Genomic DNA, 22,825 nt, shown 5'->3' with positions numbered 1-22,825 from the left:
AAGTCCACAATAAAATAAAATAAAATAATAAAATATTTGTGCAGCTTTCTGAGATTTGGAGTGTTTCTGTAGTGTTTCACTCTAACTACACAAACACACAAAATCTCAGAAAGCTGTATGTGGTATATTGTGTGTGTGTGTGTGTGTGTCAGTTGTGTGTGTGTAAAGTGTGAAAGTTGGTTTTTGAGCTTTTTGTGGCTGTGTGAAGTGTGAAGTGCAGCTGCTTTTACATTGTGTGTGAGTCAGTTGTGTTTTGTGTGTGTGTAAAGTGTGAAAGTTGGTTTTTGGTACCTCTTATTGTTTTTTATACTTTGTTTATTATTTTTATTATTTACTGTTATTGGCCACGCCCACCAAGCCATCAAACCACCAAGCCACGCCCACCAATTAAGCCACGCCCATAGAACCGGTAGGGAAAATTTTTAGATTTCACCCCTGCTCCAGAGGCTTTTTTGGAGCCTGGGGAGGGCAAAAATGGCCTCCCCACTCCCCGGAGGCCAGAAATGGCTTGTTTCTGTAATTTGAGATAGGCTCAAATTACAGAAAGATCTTGACAGACTTGAACATTGGGCGCTATCTAACAAAATGAAATTCAACAGCGAAAAAAGTAAGGTTCTACATTTAGGCAAAAAAACCAAAATGCACAGATACCGTATATGTGGTACCTTACTCAATAGTAGTACCTGTGAGAGGGATCTTGGAGTCCTAGTGGACAACCATTTAGATATGAGCCAGCAGTGTGCAGCTACTGCTAAAAAAGCCAACACAGTTCTGGGCTGCATAAACAGAGGGATAGAATCAAGATCACGTGAAGTGTTAGTACCACTTTATAATGCCTTGGTAAGGCCACACTTGGAATACTGCATCCAGTTTTGGTCGCCACGATGTAAAAAAGATGTTGAGACTCTAGAAAGAGTGCAGAGAAGAGCAACAAAGATGATTAGGGGACTGGAGGCTAAAACATATGAAGAACGGTTGCAGGAACTGGGTATGTCTAGTTTAATAAAAAGAAGGACTAGGGGAGACATGATAGCTGTGTTCCAATATCTCAGGGGTTGCCACAAAGAAGAGGGAGTCGGGCTGTTCTCCAAAGCACCTGAGGGTAGAACAAGAAGCAATGGGTGGAAACTCATCAAGGAGAGAAGCAACTTAGAACTAAGGAGAAATTTCCTGACAGTTAGAACAATTAATAAGTGGAACGACTTGCCTGCAGAAGTTGTGAATGCTCCAACACTGGAAATTTTTAAGAAAATGTTGGATAACCATCTGACTGAGATGGTGTAGGGTTTCCTGCCTGGGCAGGGGGTTGGACTAGAAGGCCTCCAAGGTCCCTTCCAACTCTATTGTTGTTATGTTATGTTATGTTTTCTGACTTCTGCTTGTCCCGGAAGACCCAAAAATCAGCTGGCCAGTGCACGTCTGTGCGCTGGAGCTGAGCTAGGGCACTGCTCGCATGCCCACAGATATGGCTCCATGTGCCACCTGTGGTTCGTGTACCATAGGTTCACCATCACAATCCTATACTGTTCCTTGAATTTTGCCTGGTGTTTTTTTTTTAAAGTGCTACTTCTTTTTGTTTTTCCAGGCCTGCCTGCACTTTAACCACAGTGGCATATGTGAACTGCACTGTCCACCTTTAATGAACTACAATCCAGATGCTTTTGAAATTATGCACAACCCAAATGGACGCTACACTTTTGGAGCAACTTGTGTCCCCCATTGCCCTTGTAAGCCTCTATTTATGGATAGGTTTGCTTGGAGTGAGGGGCAGATAGTTGGGTTGTAGATACTGTACTTCTAACCACTTTCAACTATTTGATATATTGGTATGTGAGATTCCTCACTTCTTTTGGAGCACTCATGCATTCATACAGTTATCCAGATGAATTATAGCTTTACCTTTTTCTTGGCTTGACAGATTTCTGTGCACAGAATTTTAAAAATAGTTTTCCCATATCTCATGACAGATAATTACTTGGCTGCAGAGGTAGGCTCTTGCACTCTGGTGTGTCCCCAAAACAGTCAAGAAGTGAGCATGGGTACCATGCAGAAATGTGAGAAATGTGACAGTTCCTGCCCAGAAGGTAAGAACTGAAATCGGATGAAGTGTAAAAAGATTTTCCATTTTCCTGGACACGGCAAAATATTATCTCTCGGGATCATCCTTGACTTTCTCTCTTGATTTTGACAGAGCCGTGGAAATAATGTATGGGTTTTGGCTTTATGCTTGTCCAACTCCAGGCACCTTGGCTTAATTGTAAATTTCTTAGTCTCCATGTGTGGTATTTATTCTTATCGTTTTAGAGTTCAGTCATCTCAGTAATTTGCTACAGTCTGTGGAATGCAAAAGATTCACTTCCATGTTGTTATGCCTCCACAAAAGGCCAACCTACAGAGCTGTTCTTCCCTGGCTGTAAAGCCCAGAGGTTAAATTGTGATAGGCTGCCCTACACTGTTGGTTTAATATGATATGTAGATAAATATATGCATCCTTTTTTTTCTGCTTTAGTTAATTCTACACCACCTTCTCTCTATTTTAGTCTGTTATGGTTTAGGAATGGATTTCCTGAAAGGCGTTCGTGCTGTCAATGCCTCTAACATCCACCACTTTACTGGCTGTACCAAGATCTTTGGCAGTTTAGCCTTTCTGAAAGAGACCTTTGCAGGGTAGGTAACCAAGTCTTAGAGTCAGAAGGCTGTATCAGTTTCTGGGATGCATCTGTGTAGTTGTTCTGGGTAATGCATCCCAGGTTATACATTGGGAAGCTTCTGAGCAAGCCCAGTAAATTAAGAGCTGCAATTAAGCTTTGTTACTTTTTAAAGCCAGAGCCTATTGTTTCTAGGTGAGCTTTTTAAACCATAATCATACAAGAGTTGTTTACAGAAACAGAAGCTTATTTCATAATTCAGCATCTTTAGAAAGCTTTTATTTTATTTTTTTAAGGATATTAACTCATAGGACCAGAGAAATAAGGCTTGAAAACATGGCACCGTTGTAATCACTAAGCAATTTTGTTTTGAAGGCCTAAAAGTTTAAGCTGTCTGTAGTTCTCCGAAAATGAAGTCTGTAAGAAAAAGAAAATGGGGCGTGGTGTTGAGGAGAGAAAGAACTACATTAATACTCTGTTCTGAAACAGAACACCTAATCTCTATTGTGAGGCTACTGTGGGGCAGGAGAATAATGCTGCCAGTGGAAATTGTGGTGTGAAGAGAGAAAATCATTTGTTGGCCTAAGACAGAAGCTTTTATGCATGTTAACAGTTTCGATGGGGAAGCTTCTGAATTGAAAAACCTTGGTATTTCTTAAAATAAACATTTCCAGCATCAGGAGTGATGTTTGATCCTGGGTAATCTGAACACATTCTGGTTCTCATTTGCCAGCTCAAAGGTAAAAAGGCTTAAGATACTAGTGTCTATAGCCTAAGAAATGGTGAATGGGATTTGAGTCCAGGCTTGGATAAATCTGCATATTTCTCATTATTATTGAATTGAAAGTGTCACAATTTTATAGGGAAAATCAGAACATGAACTATGAAAGCCTTGTAATATGATTTTTTTCCTTAAGAACATATCTCATGATGGCATGATATATTGTTATTTTTTAATGGAAAGGTAGTATCACCTGTGACAATTGAAAAATTAAGTCCTCTTGAAAGTATGATAGCAGGAATGGGTGACTTGTAGGATTCATATTCAAGCCCTTTCTTGCAGTTAGTTGCAATTTAGCGAAGCTGCCATGTGGCAGCATTTCTTACAGTCTTCTAAAAATGTGTGGCAATTTTAATAGGCTTGCCACAACAAAACAAAACAACAGCAGCTTCAACTCCCAATATGAGGAGACAAAAAATATAGTCCTACTTTCTAAAGTGACAGTATTGTGCCATACATTCATTCACTCATTTAACTTGTATGACTGCCCAACTCATAATGACTCTTGGAGGTATACAAACACATATACTGGTAAATCAGTTACCAATCAGTCACAAAATATTATCAAAATAGCAGAAGAAACTGGGAACCGAATACACTAACCAACATATCACTGTGCTTCCTAGAAAGGGCCCTCTCATTACTCTTGACCCAAGGAAACAACCAGACCTTAAGAGTCTTACAGACAATTGTAGACTTGGAGTCATCTGAATCCTAAGGGGAAACTGTCTGGCAAGACAGAATTCAGTTCTCATTCATGACATTCACCGTGGCTTGTAGCCCCTCAAAATATTCTTCTGACAGCAAGAATTTATGGGAGCAAAAAGTTGTATATGTGTGTCTGTATTTCCTTGTTTCTGTACTTTTCTCTCAATTATTTTTTTGGTTCAGAAAAGATGGTCCTATAATTCTCCTAAAAGAGACATGTGAAAGTGTGCAATATTTTGGCATCTTTTCAACTATTTCAAGCAAAGATAGTGTTCACCAGTAGAATATCCAGAGGGGAGGGGACACGTGTGCATATGAACATTTAAGTTTCACTCCAAGCTGTTCCTTCCTTTTCTCTTTAGAGATCCTGCCACAAATATCCCACCCCTACAACCTGAACAGCTTGAAGTCTTCATGCACCTGAAAGATTTAACAGGTATGTACAAGAAGATTTCAGGATAGTTTGAGGCCTTGTGATAAGGGCAGTGTACCAGTGCTTGTAATAAATAGCAGCATAGCTACTTGGTCCCTGCCTCTGGTCAAAGAATCGCTGCTCTATAATGACACCAACATCAAACCTTTAAAAAAGTAGCAATCACAGTGCTCCATTGAATGGACCCATCTTGGTGTTTTCTCAGGCTTTCTATACATTGAATCCTGGCCAGAGACTCTTTTGGACCTGAGCCCTTTCCAGAACCTTCAGGTGATCCGAGGGCGGGCACTTTACAAGTAAGTTGTCTCTAGTGTTTTAACGAGGGTGAGATCTGTGTTAAGTTGTCAATGGAAAAGTCCATATCTGAACAATTGCCATGGGTTCTTTTTTTTAAAAAAAGATCACCAATTACTAGATTACAGACTTAATTGACCAAAGTGCTGAAACTGATTTGGTTTTGTATCTTTGCTCAGTGGCTGGGGGAAGAGGGAAACCTATTATAACAAAGAAAGCTTACAAATAAAAGAAAAAGACATTTAAATTTTAAATGCCTAGAATAATAAAAAATATTTTCTATTTATTTTCTATAAGTTCTTTATTTATATTTTAGTCTCTCAGAGAATCAGGAGGACAGTCTTATCTTCATGACCATATTATGTCTCTAGCTTAGCGGTGTATATTTAACAGAAGAAATGGCTATTTTTGTCATTGAAATTTTGCTCACTTTAACTGGGAAATCTGTTTCATATGACAGTGGAGCTTATTCACTAACACTGCAAAACCTCAACATATCCTGGTTGGGCCTACGTTCACTGCAAGAGATCAGTAGTGGCATGGTCCTTATCCACCACAATCCCAACCTTTGCTTCATCCAAAATGTTCCTTGGGGCGACATCTTCAGAAATCCTCGGCAGAAGCTATTCCACAATGACAACAATTCGCCTGAGCAATGTGGTAAGCATGTGTGAAGCCCATTTGCATTAATGTGTGTGTGTCCCCCACTCCTCATTCTTTCTAGGTGTGAAAATGTCCTCTAAATCTGATATTTTGGTGGATAGTTGAAAGGACTTAAAATGGAATCCCATGTGAGATTTTCCTGCAATGTTGTGAGCTCAGAGGAAGAAGTTAGAAGGTTGCTTAGCATATCTTTGGTTTGGGCGGGTTGTAATAGCAAAACCATGGTAAACTGGTATGCCAATAATTTTTATAAATAAATCAATAAATAGTGTAAATAGCTTAAATGAAGAAGGGAGGAATTATACTTGGTTTCAATATGGGCAAATAAGTGCTAGATGGAAAGAAGATCAAAAAATTGGTATAATGCAAAGGGAGGAAAATTTAATAAAGCAAATTAGAAATCAGACCCAGGAGCATATAAAGAGATTGTATAATGTGTTGCTTGAAATAGATTCGGAAAAGGATTTGGTAAAGGACTGTATGATAAAATGGGCACAGAATATTCAGGAACCAATAATGTTGGAAACATGGGAGAAAATCTGGGTTAGAAATGTTAAGTTTACACAAGCACAGAATTTAAGGGAAAATTTTTATAAGATGTTTTATAGATGGCACTTAGATCCCAAAAAATTATCATGTATGTATCCTAATATCCAAGCGAAATGTTGGAGGTGTGATTGTGATGACGCTACATATTTTCATATTTGGTGGACTTGCAAGAAAATTAAGGCCTTTTGGATAAGAATTTGGTGGATTATTCAAAATGTACTGAAGAAGAAGATAAAGTTCCTGCCACAATTTTTCCTTTTGGGAATTATAACGGATTGTACAGGGATTGAGACTAAACTGATTCTGAATTTAATAACAGCAGCAAGACTGTTGATTGGACAATACTGGAAGAAAGAAGAGGTACCTACAATAGAAGAATGGATACTGAAAGTCATTAATTTGGCTGAGATGGCTAAAATCTCAGCTTTTTTAAAAGACAATACGCAGGAAAGATATTTAATTGAATGGAAAAAATGGATTGATTATCTACAAAACAGATATCAGATTAAGAAATATCAGATTGCCTTTGAATAATTAGAAAGTTATTTTATTTAATGGGGAGGGGGTTGGGAGATGAAAAGCTTTGGATGAGGTTAATTGGATTGGAAGGGAAAATTTTATTCTATGTTTGGTTTATGTATAACAATACCTTGTGATTGACCCGGGAAGCCGGCGGGGGGGGAAGGGAGGGGGGAAGGGGGTTTTTTGGGAGGGAGGGGGGAAAAAAGGGGCAAAAATGTCTTTGTTTTTTTTAAAAAACTTTTTCAATAAAAAAAAAATAGTGTAAATAGCAAGCTAAAACAAAGGAAAAGTAATGGAAATGTTTTGAGCAAGATCCCATGAAGAGATGAAAAAAGGTGTCACACAATTCTGGTCAAAATATAGCACTAAGCATTATTTATTTATTTATTTGCATTTATATCCTGCCCTTCTCCAAAGACTCAGGGCGGCTTACACTATGTCAAGCAATAGTCTTCATTCTATTTGTATATTTATATACAAAGTCAACTTATTGCCCCCAACAATCTGGGTCCTCATTTTATTTACCTTATAAAGGATGGAAGGCTGAGTCAACCTTGGACCTGGTGGGACTTGAACCTGCAGTAATTGCAAGCAGCTGCTGTTAATAACAGACTGTCTTAGCAGTCTGCGCCACTCAAGGACCTTAATGATAGTCTTTAGGCAATAATGATATCCAGAGTAGAAAGCAAACGGTTTTTACCTTATTTTACTTTTAGTAAAATTCAGAGAGAGAAGCCTAGAAATATTGTCAAAATTCTGGCCGAGATGAACTTAGATGAAGAATCATAGGCACACAGCATTTAAGCATAGGCTACTCAGATATTGTTTCAAAGTTGAAGTAACTTGAGGAAAAGGCTTTTATTCTTAAGCTTCTGAGTTCTGTTCCAGCCCAGCTAGTACCAGTAAGATTAAATTGTGGTTGCTAAGCTTTATGGAAAAAATAGTCTACTTCTGAATAGACCACTGTGCTTAAAGTTTCCATATCATCCAGGCATTTCTCGGTCATCTGATACTCAGCTTGGTGGTAGCATTTTCATGACTTTCAGATTTTGAGTCAAAGGTCAGGATAGCGATTCTGTCAATACCTCTGAGTTGAGGATCAGTCCCCCCATCTCTTTATTCTCATCTGGGTCTTGCTTGTTTTGGGAAGAGCAACTCATCCTAAGGGATATGGCAGGAGAGTTGTTTGGGACTTCTTATTCTATTTTAGTGCAATAATTTGATAGTATGGAGTGATTTCTCAAAAATGTGCTGGAGGAGAAAAAAAATCAGGCATAAGATTGATTTACATATGGGTTCATTTTTTCATTCAGCTAATATTCTTCCCTTTGTACAGGCGCACAAGGTGCATATATAGTGCTCACTCTTCCTATTTGTCCCCATAAGTGCAAGCCTGTGTGGTAGATTCGGCCAAAAGAGCACATGGCACAAATCATCACTCTATGTCTGAAGACAGATTAGAGTTTGGGTTTCCCCACTCCTAGTCCAACACATCACACACCACAGTGATACTCATAATTTAGCCCCTGATGCAAGAATGCAGGTTAATTATACTGATTGGTTCTCTGAATATAAAAGTATGCACTCTCCAACCTTCCTTTTCATCTCTTCTCTTTAGGTCTCCAAGGCCAAGTTTGTTATTCTCTGTGCTCCCAGGGACATTGCTGGGGACCAGGGAAAAGTCAGTGTGTGTCCTGCAGTGGCTTTCTCCGTGGGAAGGAATGCATTGAGAATTGCAATGTTCTGGATGGGTATGTGGCAAGGGGAGATGTGATTGGGTGGGGCTTTTCTGAGTCCTTACTGAGAAAAAATAAGGGGGGAGGGAGGATTTTGAAAGTATTAAATAGAAGGAATTAGTTTCAAGTCTTGCATTTTAATCTCGTCACTGATTATAGAAGCTGCTCAAACTGGATACAATAGGAATAGTATTATCAGTGTTAATAATAAATAAAATCACAATACAATGTAAAGAATGTGCTTGATTTCCCCTCAATCAAAAAGCAGAAATAATATCCATAAAGTTTCAGTAGGTGGCACTGTGTAGCTTTCCCTGGAAAGCCAAGCAGAATAAGTTCTGATTTAGTATTTGGAAAGGAGATTGACTGGAAAATCTAGAACTAGAAGTTTCAAAAAGAAGAAGAAAAAGAAACTATTATGGGAGGAAGCAATAGCAAACTGTTTCATTTTTCATGGCTCAGAAAGTTGCCTGGGTGTTGCATTATAGGTTATCAAGAGTTCTTATACAGAATGGGCTTTATGCTAAAAAACTCCCAAATAAATTATATAATTTATACAGTGGTGGGGTTCAGCCAGTTCGCACCTCTTCGGGAGAACCGGTTATTAACTTTCTGAGCACTTTGGCGAACTGGTTGTTGGAAGAAATCATTCGGGCAGAGAACTGGTTGTTAAATTACTTGAATCCCATCACTGAATTTATAGTTGAGGACTTAAAAAGATATAGACTAAGTGAAGGGATTTGTATAACATCTAAGAGAGAAGGAAGATTATAAATGTATTTTTTTCTGTTGAAGAGAAGATTGAAAATCATATATCATAACTTCAGTTTCTTTTTTTTTTCTTTGCATTTTTTCATTTTTTTTCTTTAGATTTACTTTTATTTCAGGTAAAATTCATAACAAATATAAATAAATTAAAAATAATTCAGATTTCACTTCATGGGAATTTACAGATAGTTCTCGATTTACGACCACAATTGAGCTCAGAATTTATGTTCCTAAGTGAGAAATTTGTTAAGTGAGTTTTGCCCCATTTTACAACTTTTCTTGCCACATTTGTTAAGGGAATCACTGCAGTTCTTGAATTAAATTAACACAGTTGTTAGGTGAATCTGGCTTCCCCATTGACCTTGCTTGTCAGAAGATTGCAAAATATGATCACAAGACCCCGGGACACTGCAACCATCATAACTATGAACCAATTGTCAACTATCTGAATGTAGATCATGTGACCATGAGGATACTGCAATAAGTGTGAAAAATAGTCATGAGTCACTTTTTTCAGTGCCGTTGTAACTTTGAACAGTCACTAAATGAACTGTTGTAAGTTGAGGACTCCTTGTTCTTTTATCATTGTTGGGATGCTTGATCCTGTGTCATTTACCAAATTTCTCACCTTCCATGTCTATTGAAGGTATATGGAAGTAACATCATTCCTCCTCTTTGTCTAAAATACCCATCATCAATGAAATAATTAAATATTTTTAAATCACCCAACCCTGATTATAAAGTTGTTTTTATTCTAATTCAGTTGATTGCAAATTGAAAAATAAAATAATTTTGTTTGAGAAAACTAGGAAGTCGAGAAATTGGACTGTCTAAATTTTGGCTTGATTGGAAATTGCAGGGATATTCGGGAATATGTCAATGGGACACGCTGCTTTACATGTCATCCAGAGTGCATGCCCCAAAATGGGACTGAATCTTGCTATGGATCGGTAAGAACGCTGAAATATCTTGAAACCACAATCTTGTTCAGATATTATATTCTTGTTTCTTTTTCTCAACCATAAGAGTTTTTTTAACCTTTTATAATTGGTTCACAGTAAAAAGAGTGTAAGTATCCATGCCTCCTTTCTGGGGACTAGAAACCTAAAATTGGTGACCTACAGTGTTCAGGGCTATTGATGCAGTCATAGCACTTTTAAGAAAGAAGGCAAGCAATAGTACAGAGCAAACCATCATAGGTTATATAAGCTAACTTGAGTGAATTCGGTTTGGACAACTTCATCTTGAGATAGTGTTACTCTTGAGATTAACTTGCTTTCTAGCAACTATCTGCCGTGTTACCAAATCCGAAGTATACAACTATGTCCTTCATATGTATGTAATAAATTGTGTAACTCCTGCTATTTTTCCTGAGGTAACTTTGCAACATACCCTGTGACTCTAAATTCCTAGATGCCTATCGAACCGCTGGTTTTCACTGCTCTGTAGGTTATGCCCATCTAAGGTCACATCAGCAACCAGACACCTTACACGACCAAATAACAAGAACATAATTCAATATTGAAACATATTCAGTATTCAACAAAACCTATGAAAATGATGAGAGGAGGGTTTTTTTCCTTGATTGTTTAATTGAGATTCTTTCACGCCATCCTTTCCCCCCTTTCCCCGTTTTAGGAGGCAGACCAGTGTGTAGCTTGTGCCCATTACAAAGATGGACTATCCTGCGTGGAACGGTGTCCCAGTGGTGTGAAGCTTGATGGCTCTTTTATACCTGTTTGGAAGTACCCTGATGAAGATAATGTCTGTCAGCTCTGCCCAGTCAACTGTACCCTTTCGTGAGTAGTCCAGGGATGGGAAGATCATAGAGTGAAATACAGCAGGATTCTGACTACTTTCTGACAAAAAATAGACAGTGTAATGCAAAAAAAACCCACGAGTTCAGCTTTCAATCTAAAGACACTACAAGAACAAAATACCCATCACCAATGAAATAATTAATTCTTTAAAAAATAAATTTTATTAATTTTCTATTTATTACATTTCTTAGTGCTTAATAAACATTGTGTTGTCTGGGTATTTAAATTGCTTAACAATACAAATTTCCTTCTTATTCTCCACCCCTTTTTCCCAACCATTGGTAAAATAAATTCTATGCTTGATAATATTCTGTTCTGTTTGATTTTCAATATCTTCTTAATCATCTCTTCATCTTGCGGTATTTCTTCATTTTTCCAATATTGTGTGAAAATAATCCTCACTGCTGTTAAGGCATTTAATATTAAATACATATTTTTCTTATCAATTTTTTTCTGATATTATCCCTAATAAAAAACAGTTCAGGTTTAAACTCTACAAGTTTCCCTATTATGTTTTCTATTCATCTGTGTATTTTTGCCCAATTTTTTTAGCTTTAACACAAGTCCACCACATATGATAAAATGTGCCCGTTTTTAATTACATTTCCAAAATTTGCTAGACATATTTTTAAACACTTTAGCTAACCTAGCATTTTATATAAATTTTCTTTATAAGAAGTTGCCATTGTTAACCTGTAGTTTCTTTCCCATAAATTTTGCCATTTCTCTAGTTCTATGTTATAGCAAAAAAGTACTTCCCATTGTCCCAGTGTATCTTTTATTTGTTTATTCTCCATTTTTAAATTTAGTAAGAAGTTATATACCTTCTTAATTGCAAATAATTAGAGTTAATCTTTTTAAAGGATATTACCCTCTCCTTTTGCTTTTTTCAATTTTGGATCAAGCTATTTAAGCATGAGTGGAACAATAAGAAGGATTTATTTGTTTTTTGTTTTTTATGATAATAAAACTTTTAAGTTCTAACTTATACAAATGCATAAATGGAATGAGATAAGAGCGGCCTGAGTTATGTATTGGGTTGCCTTGCTGTGGATTTAATGTGGAGCAGAGGAGGGATCTGGACTCCTTTTCAGTCTGGATTCACTTCACTATTGAGATAGCATTGATTGTGCTTGTGAATGACCTCTGGAAGGCTTGGGACAGGGGTAATGCAACCATCCTGGCCCTCCTGGATCTCAGTGCTTTTCAATACCATCAACTTTAGTTTCCAAATGAAAAAAATATATCTCTTAAGTTCTTGAACTTACGTCAACATTCTTTTGCTGAGGATTGAAGGAGATTTTTTTTTTAATTTGGAATTAAGCAGCAGGAGGGTGATTAGAGTGTTAATTCTGGAAAGTTATAAATGCAATAAGGAGGGCAGATTAACTGGAAATAAGATTTTTGAAGCTAATTATAAGAATCCTGTGGTTTGTTCAGAATGTGGTTTGTTCAGAATTCTAATAAAATATATACAATTTAAAATATAAAAATTGGGATACATTCAGCCTTGAAAATAGCCCATGGTGAACTGTATAGCACTGTCAAACATGAGCACAGAAAGTATTTTATGCAGTATTGCATTATACATTAACTGTTTTATGATAATGTTTATCTAATAAAATGTTTTATAAAATTTGTCAAATTTGAATTCCACAGAAGTCATGGAACACAGATTTTGAATAAATTAGCTCATTTGAAGTATCGTTTCAAAAATTATTGACTTACGATGTACCATTTTTCCCAGCTAAAAGTTACCTGCATGAGAGTTTTAGTAACATATAGATATGATTCTTTTTTCTAGTAGCTTTTAATAGGATTTTCACAATTTGAACTAAATAACAAAGCTTTAAAGATTTATTTATAGATAAGATATGAGAAGAAGAGATTTTTTAATTGTATGTTTAGAAAAAGTTATAAGCTATGATGTTAAAATTGAAGGAAAGTGTCAAACTTGCAAAGGAGTTTCTAAAAGGAGATGAAAAGAAAACAATAAATTAATTTGTGGGAGATTATTTGAAAGTATTAAAGATCAAGATTTTCTATATGTTGTTTCAAGTAGCTCTTAATAGACTTTTTCTTAATTAAATTTGAACCAAGCAGTTTTAAATATTCGTTTATAATAATAGAATATGGAAAGAATAATTTTTGGGGTGATATTTTTTAGAGAAGTGTGTGTGTGTGTGTGTGTGTGTGTGTGCACATTGCACATACACATGAGTTCAAGAGTTTTTTTGGTTAAAATGTTAGAGAAGTGAGGTTACTGAAACTGTAGTTATTATTTTGATGAAGGAGAAGTAATTTCTTTATATATTTTTCCTTCATAGTTTTCCCTTCTTTTTCTCTGCCTACATTTTTATTTGTTCCTTTTATATTTTTCTTAGTTTGCATTAGTTTATCTTTGTATTTTTAAATTTCAATAAAATCATAAAAATACCATTAAACATGTATTCTTCTGATACTGTGTGATTGGCTATTCCATGTTATTGGGAATGGGAGATGAGGTTTCTCAAGGACTAGGTTTCTCTCCTTTTTAACATTTGTATGAAGCTTCTGGATAAAGTCATTCACAGGCACGGAGTGGGGTATTATCAGTATGGGGTATTATCAGTATACATCTTCAGCCCTGCCCTGACAGGTGATGTGGTTATGGTGCTGATCAAGCGCCTGGAAGTTATGAGGGTCTGGATGGGGAGGAACTGACTTTGACTCAACTTTGACAAGACTTAGTGGCTTTACATTTTCAACCCCCCAGTGTTTGTTAATATGTCATCTTTGATTCTGATGGGGTTGCATTTCCCTGGACTGAGTTGATACATAATCTGGGGATCATCCTGGGATAATAGCTCCTGCTCATAGAGCAGGTGGCAGCCATGGCTAGGGGAAACTAGCACAGATTTAAGCCTTTTTTGAATCACAGTCACTTGGTAATTTCCTGTTTGGATTAATCAATCAATCAATCAAATATATATAGCTACTTCTCTCCCCCTTTGGGCTGCCATTGAAGGACTACCTGGAAGCCACAACTAGTCCAGAATGCAACAGCATGTGTGGTGCAGCCTATGTTACTTCTCTGTAGCAAACTGGCTTCCAGTTTCTTTCTGGATAAAATTCAAGATGCTAGTCATTATCTTTAAAGCCCACCAACAGTGTTGGCAAACCTTTTCGGCACCGAGTACCAAATTGGGAGCACACGTGCATGCGTGTGGGGGACCACCGGAAACCGGAAGAGCAGTTCCCCAGCATGCATGTGTGTGCTGGGAAGCTGAGCTTCCGGTTTCTGGCATAGGTGTGTGCGAAGACTAGCTGGCCGGTATGCATCCGTGTGCCAAAAACTGAAAGCTCAGCTTCCTGCCATGCACATGCACGCCTGGGAGCTGTTCTTCCAGTTTCCGGCGCTCCTGCCTGTGCAAAGACCAGCGTGCCAGAGCCCGGAAGAGTAATGGGTGACTGCTGGCATGCCTGGAGAGATGGCTCTGCGTGCCACTTCCGGCATGCATGCCATAAGTTCGCCATCACTGCCCTACATGGTACAGGATCACGCTATTAAGATGCTTTCTTACTGAGAGTATCTACTTGTCCCATTAGATTGGATAGGAGTGACTCACTCTAGTTCCTTTCTCTGAAATACTGCCCTCTGTACACTGGAATCTAGGAAACAAACCTTTTGTTTGTTTACTCTTGCCGTATGGAACACACTCACCACAGGAATTGGCAGACTTCCACTCTTCCAGAAGGCCATTAAAACCTGTTTCTTTAACCAAATACTGGGGTGGAGTTGTGCAGCCCGCAGAAAATTGTTGGGGCACCAGGTTTTTAATGATTTTAAATTTTTTATTGTTTTGAGCCACCCAGAGTTACTTTAAGATGGGTGGCCCTACGTATCTTTAAGAAAATAAAATATTAAACTGGAACTGAATTGCGGAAAAGGTTAAAGTGTAACCTGTTCTGTGTTTTGTGGGTTTGTTATTAAGTGAACTTTGAAAATAGTATTCCCTTCCTCTTCAAATTACAGTCTAATCCAGTTTCTCCTATCAGACTTTGATTCTTGCTGCCTCATTCTATTTCAGGTACAAATAATTTCTTAGTAGGAAGAATATGAACATTTATTCTTCGTTTCATTGTGGTGCCCAGGCAAAAACTGTAATGGACCTTCTTATAATATGTACGGGACATATCCCACCAGAAAATTATTTTGCATAAGCTCCATTTTGTTTGGTTCTTGCACAACTGCTAGTCATTAAAACAGCTTTTCCAAACTAGGATTCTGCAAAAGGCTAGAGATCCAAGTGAGATTGTGATTGACATAGAAAAGAATAGTATGTCTGTGTGTGTTTAATTGGCACTGTGCAGAGGTAGGGTTTGTAATGGTGGTATTTTTTTACACCTTGAAACTGCTGCCAGCCTACTGCTTTACTATCATTGCAAAGAGTGAAAACAAGGTTTGGGTAGGTTAGAAGTGAACTAGACTGGAAAACCTTTGGGTTTTTTGCAATTCTTATGCAGGGATTCTCTGAGATCTGGGAATTATTTTAAGAGTATTTTCAAAGTGAAAGCTTGAGAGAGACTGCACTATAGTAAAACTTGGCTAGCAAACGATTGTGTGACACCAGTTTTCTTTTTTTCAGATGTGCACTACGGGATGAATTTGGCTGCCCTGTGGATCAGAAGCCCAGGTATTTTATATATATTTTTATTTGTTTCTCTTGTATCATTTTTCTATCATGGAATCAAAATAATATACCTAAAACCTATTGTTTGCAAAGGAGTTGTTTGCAGTTTTATTGGATTTTCTTAAGGAAGTGCCATCCTTTGGGAATTTTTTTTTTAATTTCTCAGTGTTAGAATGTTGTGGTAGTCATTCATCCAGGCATTAATCAGATCCTACCTGCTTAATTACTGATTCTAGAAAAAATCAGCCAGGTGCTGCCATTTGCTAAGGCTTAGAAATAATAAATGGGCCCTCAGATTAGTAGTAGGAAGAATTGCAATACCTTCTAAAGAAAATGTGGCCCCTAAAGTTTGTTCCCTTTCCTCCAAGATAGGCAAATTAATGGGTTTGATTTGGCAGGTATCAGCTTGATATGTTTAAAGTGTATTTAAGGTAAATGTTAAAAATCATCATTAGAGTCAATGAATGGGCAACATTGCTAGAGGAGAGTGGTGAGATCTCTTTTTTTCCTGATAATGTTCAAGAAAGGACATTAGAGGGGGTAGGCCTGGTGTCTCATTTGGCAATGAATGAAATACCTCTGATTCATATATTGATTTGTGTACAGCTTCACTGTAATTTCAGTATGTCTACAGGCAGTTTGCTCTTTCCCACTGAAGGATAGCATACTATGGAGAGACAGAAACCGGGGAAGGAAAAGTATCTATGCTGCAGAAGAGAAGAGGTCTTTTGTCTGAGAAGTGCTTAATCTTCTGTTGCAGAGCCAGAAGGTGAAACCAATTAAGTTAGCACTATTGCCCACACAGAGATAACAAGGTTGCTGTAAGAGGAAGGAATGGTGGCTTTGATTTCCCAGCTATTGTCAATCATAATTAGCAAAAGTTTATCTGCTTATTTGATTTCCACCTAAACCTTTGGGCAAGTAAACCATCTCCAGATGGTTTCAACCAGGGGAACACTGATCTCAGATTGGCATTTCCTGTTTTAGATTACAATTTATCCTTTCTCTTTCCATCCTCTTTTCAGCCATGCTAGTTCAATCATTGCAGGTGTGGTGGGTGCTGCCCTTGCCCTCCTTCTGTTGCTTCTCACTATTATTTGCATCAATCGACGGAAGCAGCAAGAGAGGAAACATACCATGAGGCGTCTTCTGCAGGAAACTGAGGTATAGTCAGAAGTTGTGACCCTTTCCCAGTCGTAACTTTCACAGTAATGGAGTAAAAGCAAATGAAATAAAGCTCAAATTCAGAGTTCCACATAATTAGTTCTCAGCTAATATCCATTCATTCAGCAACTGTTTGAAGTTATAATAGCAATGAAAACATGGACATACAACTGATCCTTGGTGTTCTAGCCATCACAGTTTTCCCTTAACCATATGATCATGACCCAACTGTTGGAGATCTGGCTCATGATTACAGTATGACCTTGACACAAGTCTTGGTCACATGATCACCATTTGCAACCTTCCCTAGCTGCTGACTTCCCACAAGCAAAGTCAAAGGGAGAAGTTGATAGGTTGCAGATTGCTTTGATAAGTGTCTCCCACTGCTTTTTCTCCCACCAAAGCACACTCTTCCTGTGTACAGCCAAGTTCCCTAACCGGCACATGACCCTCCTAAACCTCCATTGAGCCATGCACTGGCCCTCCTTGCATCCTACTCTGGCCTTCCCAAGGCACTGCCACTCTCTTTGCCTAGAAATCCTACTTCTTCCCATTTAAGGTCCCACACAGAGCTGTACCGGTAACTCGGGATGCTGGGCTTGCCACCACTAAGCAATGTGATCATGTGGCATTACACTTTACAACCGCATCACTTGGCAACAGCAATCCCAGTCCCAATTGCCGTCATAACCCAAGGACTGCTGTGTAGAGTCATGGGAACAAATACCAGAAGAGGGACTTTATTTTTATAATCTGCTTTCAGGGGTATTAGAAAAATGTGGCTGACTATGTTTAAACCAAAGAAGCAGATTCCTTATTGCCTAGATTCATAAAGCTACTACAACAGACTGCAACAGAATCACTTTGGTATAGTGGTTAAGATGCAGGCCTAGAAACCAAGAGATTGTGAATTCTATGAAAAATTGGCTGCGTGCCTTTAGACCAGTTACTCTCTCTCAGTCCAATTCACCTCACAAGATGTTTGTTGTGAGGAAAATAGGAGAAAGAGAGAGTATTGATACATTTTCCTTCTTGAATTATATATGGAAAATATGTGGGATAAAAATCTAACACAGAAAAACAACAACCCAGAAATGTTTCAATAATTCTAAGGGATACCTAGCACTGCTTTTGTTTTCATTTACATTTGTGTTATTTAGAAAATGTTGATATATTCTTGCATTGGTGATTCATTGAAGGAAATACATTTATTTTCTTTTTTATGCCCTCATTCTTATGTTCCTTTCTTTCTGTGACTCTGCTAGTTAGTGGAGCCCTTGACCCCCAGTGGAGCTCTTCCAAACCAGGCTCAGATGCGTATTCTCAAGGAGACAGAACTGAAAAAAGTCAAGGTTTTGGGGTCAGGTGCTTTCGGAACCGTATATAAGGTGAGGAGAACAGGAATTGAAAACTACATAACTAAACTTCCTGGTATGTCCAATCATACTTAGCCGATAAAGAATTCTATTCAATTCTAGTCTAGTCTATTCTAGTCTAGTCTATTCTAGTCTAGTCTATTCTAGTCTAGTCTAGTCTAAAGTTGGGCAATGGCAGGCGGAGCTTTGGCTGGAAACCACCCTGAGAAATTCAGAGTATCTCCCCTCTTTCTCTGTTTTCATTCACTAAATTCTCTGAAGCAAACTGATACCAGCCTTGAATCACACCAGCCTTGGAAACACAACATGAATCTATCAATATTCTTATAATCAATAATCAATATTCTTCCCAGCTGACCAAAGGGAAAGTACTAAATACAACACACAACTAATATGCCACTCTCTCCATAACTTTTTCCCCTGTATCTTTGATATTTTATAAAACCAAAAGAAAAATAAATATTTTTTCTTTTGGTTTTATCCTTCTGCTCAGTGTAAAATATTACAGAAATACTGAAATAGACTAATGATGGCTGAACATTTATAGGAGCTGGGAGATATGATAAATCCAGAGTCCCCACCAACGAGGAAAATGATACATTCTTCACGTTTTGTAGGCTTCATTGTTTTTAATAAAAAACCAGATTCACTGTGATTATGGATGGATCTCAGCTGGAAATTGGCACAGCTGCTGAATAGATCACAGTTGTGGGATCATCAAGATATGGTGCTGATTAGGGACCCTCACTGTAACTGCATGTGGAGTGTTCTTGTAATCAGCAAAAATGTGCAAATTCTCTGCAAGTTGAAGAACTACCTTAAATGCTATTAAAGTGTACACCATAGTGCCTTCTTGGTTTTATTCGAGAAGAGGATTAAGCAGCAGAAATGGATTAGTTAGGGATCAAGTATGGAACTATCCTTGCGATCAGTGCTGCTTTGTCATCCATTTGAACATTATTTGTTCACTCTTTGTGGCTGTTCTACTTGCCCTGTGATCAGTCTTCCTTGTAGAGAAATGCAGTAATCATATTCTTGCCTAGCAATTTCCAACTCGGACCCATCAGGCAAATGGAAATATATTCCCCTTCTTTCCAGTCAGCATGGTTTGAGCATACTTAGTTCTGCTCATTGGTGTATTTCAATGAACGCTACCAGATATTCATAAAAATATTATCATATTATGATGATTCCTGCTCTACTTTTTTGGAGGGTTTTTTTGGCCAGATTTGTCATTTTGTTAGTGGAGTGAAGTTCTCATTCCCCAAAGGTCTTAAGAGACTGGATGGCTATCTCTCAGAGATGCTTTAGTGCAGTGGTGTTCAAACTTGGCAACTTTAAGACTTGTTGCTAGCTTTGCTGGCTGAGGAATTCTGGGAGTTGAAGTCCACAAGTCTTTCATTCTGATTGACTAATTTCCTGATTATTTAGCAGAAGTACTGCTATTTATGTTTACAGCTGAATAATATTATTTAAAAATCACCACGGTTAATTTGCTATGGAGACTGGGTATTTGGGTAGAACTCATTGGAGACATTTGGTACAGAATTCTTTTGTACATATGCACACATATTCATGCTTTCTTGATTAAAAAATAACCTGATTGTATCCATCACCATATTATTATTATCTTGTCCCTGCAGGGTGTGTGGATTCCAGATGGAGAGAATGTGAAGATTCCTGTAGCTATCAAAGTCCTGAGGGAAAACACTTCACCTAAAGCCAACAAGGAGATTTTGGATGTAAGAAAACTGTGTTGACCTCCCAGGAGGGTATATTCCTTCCAGAAAAGGACAGTGTACCTCCCCATCTCTACCTAATTTATTACATGTTTCCTGTTGTTTGTTGGGCTCTCAATAGTGTCAGGCTCAAGAAAACAGGAGCAGAGTTCAAAAGCATTGCAAGTTTATTCCTTGCAACCTATACATAAAAATCTGATCTACTAATGCTCAAGGCAAATTGTTGCCAAATAAGATTCAACGAATTTCAAAGGTGGCTGGACTTAGGTCTCTTTCAGGGGCATAGGGACTCCAGATGATGATGTGTTTGATTTGCCTCTTGGGCTCAGCCTGGTAATCTCCTACAGATAGTTCTCTTCCTATACAGGGTCCCTCACTTCCATCTCTCTCTATTCCAACAGGAGGCATATGTTATGGCAGGTGTAGGCAGTCCTTACGTCTCTCGGCTGTTGGGAATCTGCCTCACTTCCACAGTGCAGCTTGTGACTCAGCTCATGCCATATGGCTGCCTTCTGGATTACGTGCGGGAGAATAAGGACCGCATTGGATCCCAGGACCTCCTCAACTGGTGTGTGCAGATAGCTAAGGTAAGTGGAACAGTAGATAGGGAAATGGTTGTATAACTCTAACCCTTTTGGTTCATGGGGAAGCACTACTCAAGTCTTTGTAGGTCTTGAAGCCATCTTTCCCATTTATAATTATTCTATCAAATTAGGTTTCTGCTTTTCCATTTTTCATCTGCTCTAACTAAAAGTAAGAAATGCTTCTGATCTTACATAAACACAACCTATTTACAAACCACGAACTGGACAGATCCGAAGAGAATGTTAAAAAGGGCAAATTATATTGAAGGGTTCATTGTAGAAAAAGGTCCTTGAGTTTATTAATAAGCTGCTGGTAATGGAACTACTTATATAACTCTTCTGTAATTGGAAAAGATATTTGCCCAAATCCTCCTTATGAAGAAAGGCAGAATACTGTACATTCAAAACAACAGAGATTTTTAAGGAATTGCTCAATTTTAATTAACAGCATTCTTTTCCTCCACACCTCTCTTATATAGTTTCTCTTACTTGTCCTTATGAATATACACAATTCCCTCTTTCTGTTCTTAGTAGAACATTTTTCCACAGCTGTCTTACCTGCAGAATCTCTCTTTCTCAAGGACTGGAAGTTGAAAAATATAATTAGTATAACATGAAAGTTGTTCTTTCTTTGTAAAAACAAAAGTCAATTTTTCATCTTTTGTATCTCCAGTCAGAGGATGACAATAGGAAGATAGAGAAAACTATGTCCGGTATATTGGAGGTATATTAAAGAGAATAATTGCTAGTTCAGTAGATAGTTTCATATATTGAAACATTAGCTTGACTAATCATTGACATCCGAAACATCCTGGGAAACCCCCAACTTTACTTTTGCTTACAAATTAAATTTCAGCAACTTTCTGATGACATAAAAGAAATTGATTTTAATAATAACATCAATTATAGTGTTATAATTAATGTCGGTAGGAATGCAATCTCTTAAGGAGATCCATCAATATTTCTCCTTGGCCAGGAAAACAAATAGTTTTTGCTTCTCTTTCAGGGCATGAGCTACCTGGAGGATGTCCGCTTGGTTCACCGGGACTTGGCTGCCCGGAATGTCCTGGTGAAGAGCCCAAATCATGTGAAGATTACAGATTTTGGGTTGGCCCGACTGCTGGACATTGATGAAACAGAATATCATGCTGATGGAGGGAAGGTGGGACATGACAATGTTCCTTAGTTAATAGGCCAAATGTAGATAGGTTCTGTGAGGAAATGCTACATTTACCTGTACAGTACATAATAGTAGGTACACTTAGCTCCCTCCTAACACATTGCTGTGACCTACCTCCTTCCACTTGCTATCCACTAGATATTTTGAATTAGAATTCCCATATTTAGTTAAGAGTTCTAGGAGTTGAACCTGCAAATCTTACCAAGTGTGAGACATACTGACCTAGAGATTATGAAAGTACTTCAGCATATCTGGAGAAATGCCAGATTGAAGATGTATTAGTTGAACAGATAAAATTCTATTGCTGTAACCCAAAAAAAACCTGCAAATAATATTTGACTGATAATATTTAACTTTTGTAAAGTTAAGAGCACAATCTCTTCTGAACGAAGGCTGGCTAGTACTTTGACAATATTTTTGTCTTGTCACCCTACACACACATAGAACAAGACTGACAACTTCTGTAAAATTCAGATTACATTTCACAGTTTATATTCAAGGAGCATTTGTGAATAATATACTCAGTCCTTCTTCTCACTGATGAAATCCTTTCTACTGGTCTGTTTCTTCTTTCTAAAGTATGAACTGATGCCTTTGTTTCTTAAAGTAAGGCTCTGAAAGCATATTATCCCAGTTTCCCTCACTTTCTCCTTCTGTCCAAAGCAACTTAACAAACTTAAATTATAAAGCTAGTTTAAAAATGGAAGGGCAACAGGATAGAATTGCACAATAATCAGAATGATCTTTCTAAATCCCTTACTACTTTGTATTTTTTTAAAAATAGAGATGACCAATTTGAGCTCTGTCGGTTGCATCTCCCTAGTTCATAAAGATTCCACTGCTGAAATTCAGTGAGAAAAATATCAGTCTGATATGGGACATCTTCAAGTGCCAAATAATACTTTGTTACTTTTGTATTGAGAACCATTTTAATTAACCTCAACCTCATTTCTAAGCAGGATCTAAAAACTTTCAAATAACGGTACTATTTGAAACTAACCAGCAGAGATATGATTTGTGGTCATCCATACACTATTGATTTCTTTGTCCAGGTGCCTATCAAGTGGATGGCCTTAGAGTCCATCTTGCGCAGACGATTTACTCATCAAAGTGATGTGTGGAGCTATGGTATGTGTAGTCTTTTCCCCTTTCAATTAGCTCCCATTGCGAAAAGTTGACTGTTCCTT

At 37.7% G+C, this 22,825-nt stretch overlaps 1 protein-coding gene across 3 annotated transcripts in view; it reads left to right on the top strand.

The window, feature by feature from the left end:
* The window catches only part of ERBB2 (erb-b2 receptor tyrosine kinase 2), a 63,765-nt gene that overhangs the window by 32,834 nt on the left and 8,106 nt on the right, over positions 1 to 22,825 (top strand). For 2 of the 3 annotated variants that reach the window (XM_058182832.1, XM_058182834.1), the window contains exons 7-23: positions 1,586 to 1,727; positions 1,968 to 2,084; positions 2,541 to 2,667; positions 4,500 to 4,573; positions 4,776 to 4,866; positions 5,325 to 5,524; positions 8,217 to 8,349; positions 9,962 to 10,052; positions 10,741 to 10,901; positions 15,551 to 15,598; positions 16,254 to 16,364; positions 16,621 to 16,759; positions 18,025 to 18,147; positions 19,779 to 19,877; positions 20,276 to 20,461; positions 21,465 to 21,620; positions 22,691 to 22,766. In XM_058182832.1, the coding sequence (XP_058038815.1) occupies positions 1,586 to 1,727; positions 1,968 to 2,084; positions 2,541 to 2,667; positions 4,500 to 4,573; positions 4,776 to 4,866; positions 5,325 to 5,524; positions 8,217 to 8,349; positions 9,962 to 10,052; positions 10,741 to 10,901; positions 15,551 to 15,598; positions 16,254 to 16,364; positions 16,621 to 16,759; positions 18,025 to 18,147; positions 19,779 to 19,877; positions 20,276 to 20,461; positions 21,465 to 21,620; positions 22,691 to 22,766 (2,074 nt within the window). The remainder of the gene's footprint in view (positions 1 to 1,585; positions 1,728 to 1,967; positions 2,085 to 2,540; positions 2,668 to 4,499; positions 4,574 to 4,775; positions 4,867 to 5,324; positions 5,525 to 8,216; positions 8,350 to 9,961; positions 10,053 to 10,740; positions 10,902 to 15,550; positions 15,599 to 16,253; positions 16,365 to 16,620; positions 16,760 to 18,024; positions 18,148 to 19,778; positions 19,878 to 20,275; positions 20,462 to 21,464; positions 21,621 to 22,690; positions 22,767 to 22,825) is intronic. The other variant, XM_058182835.1, reaches the window with a different exon arrangement.

The sequence above is a fragment of the Ahaetulla prasina genome, chromosome 4, assembly GCF_028640845.1.
Source record: "Ahaetulla prasina isolate Xishuangbanna chromosome 4, ASM2864084v1, whole genome shotgun sequence".
Lineage (NCBI taxonomy): Eukaryota > Metazoa > Chordata > Lepidosauria > Squamata > Colubridae > Ahaetulla > Ahaetulla prasina.
This window is presented reverse-complemented; position numbering and strand designations above follow the sequence as displayed.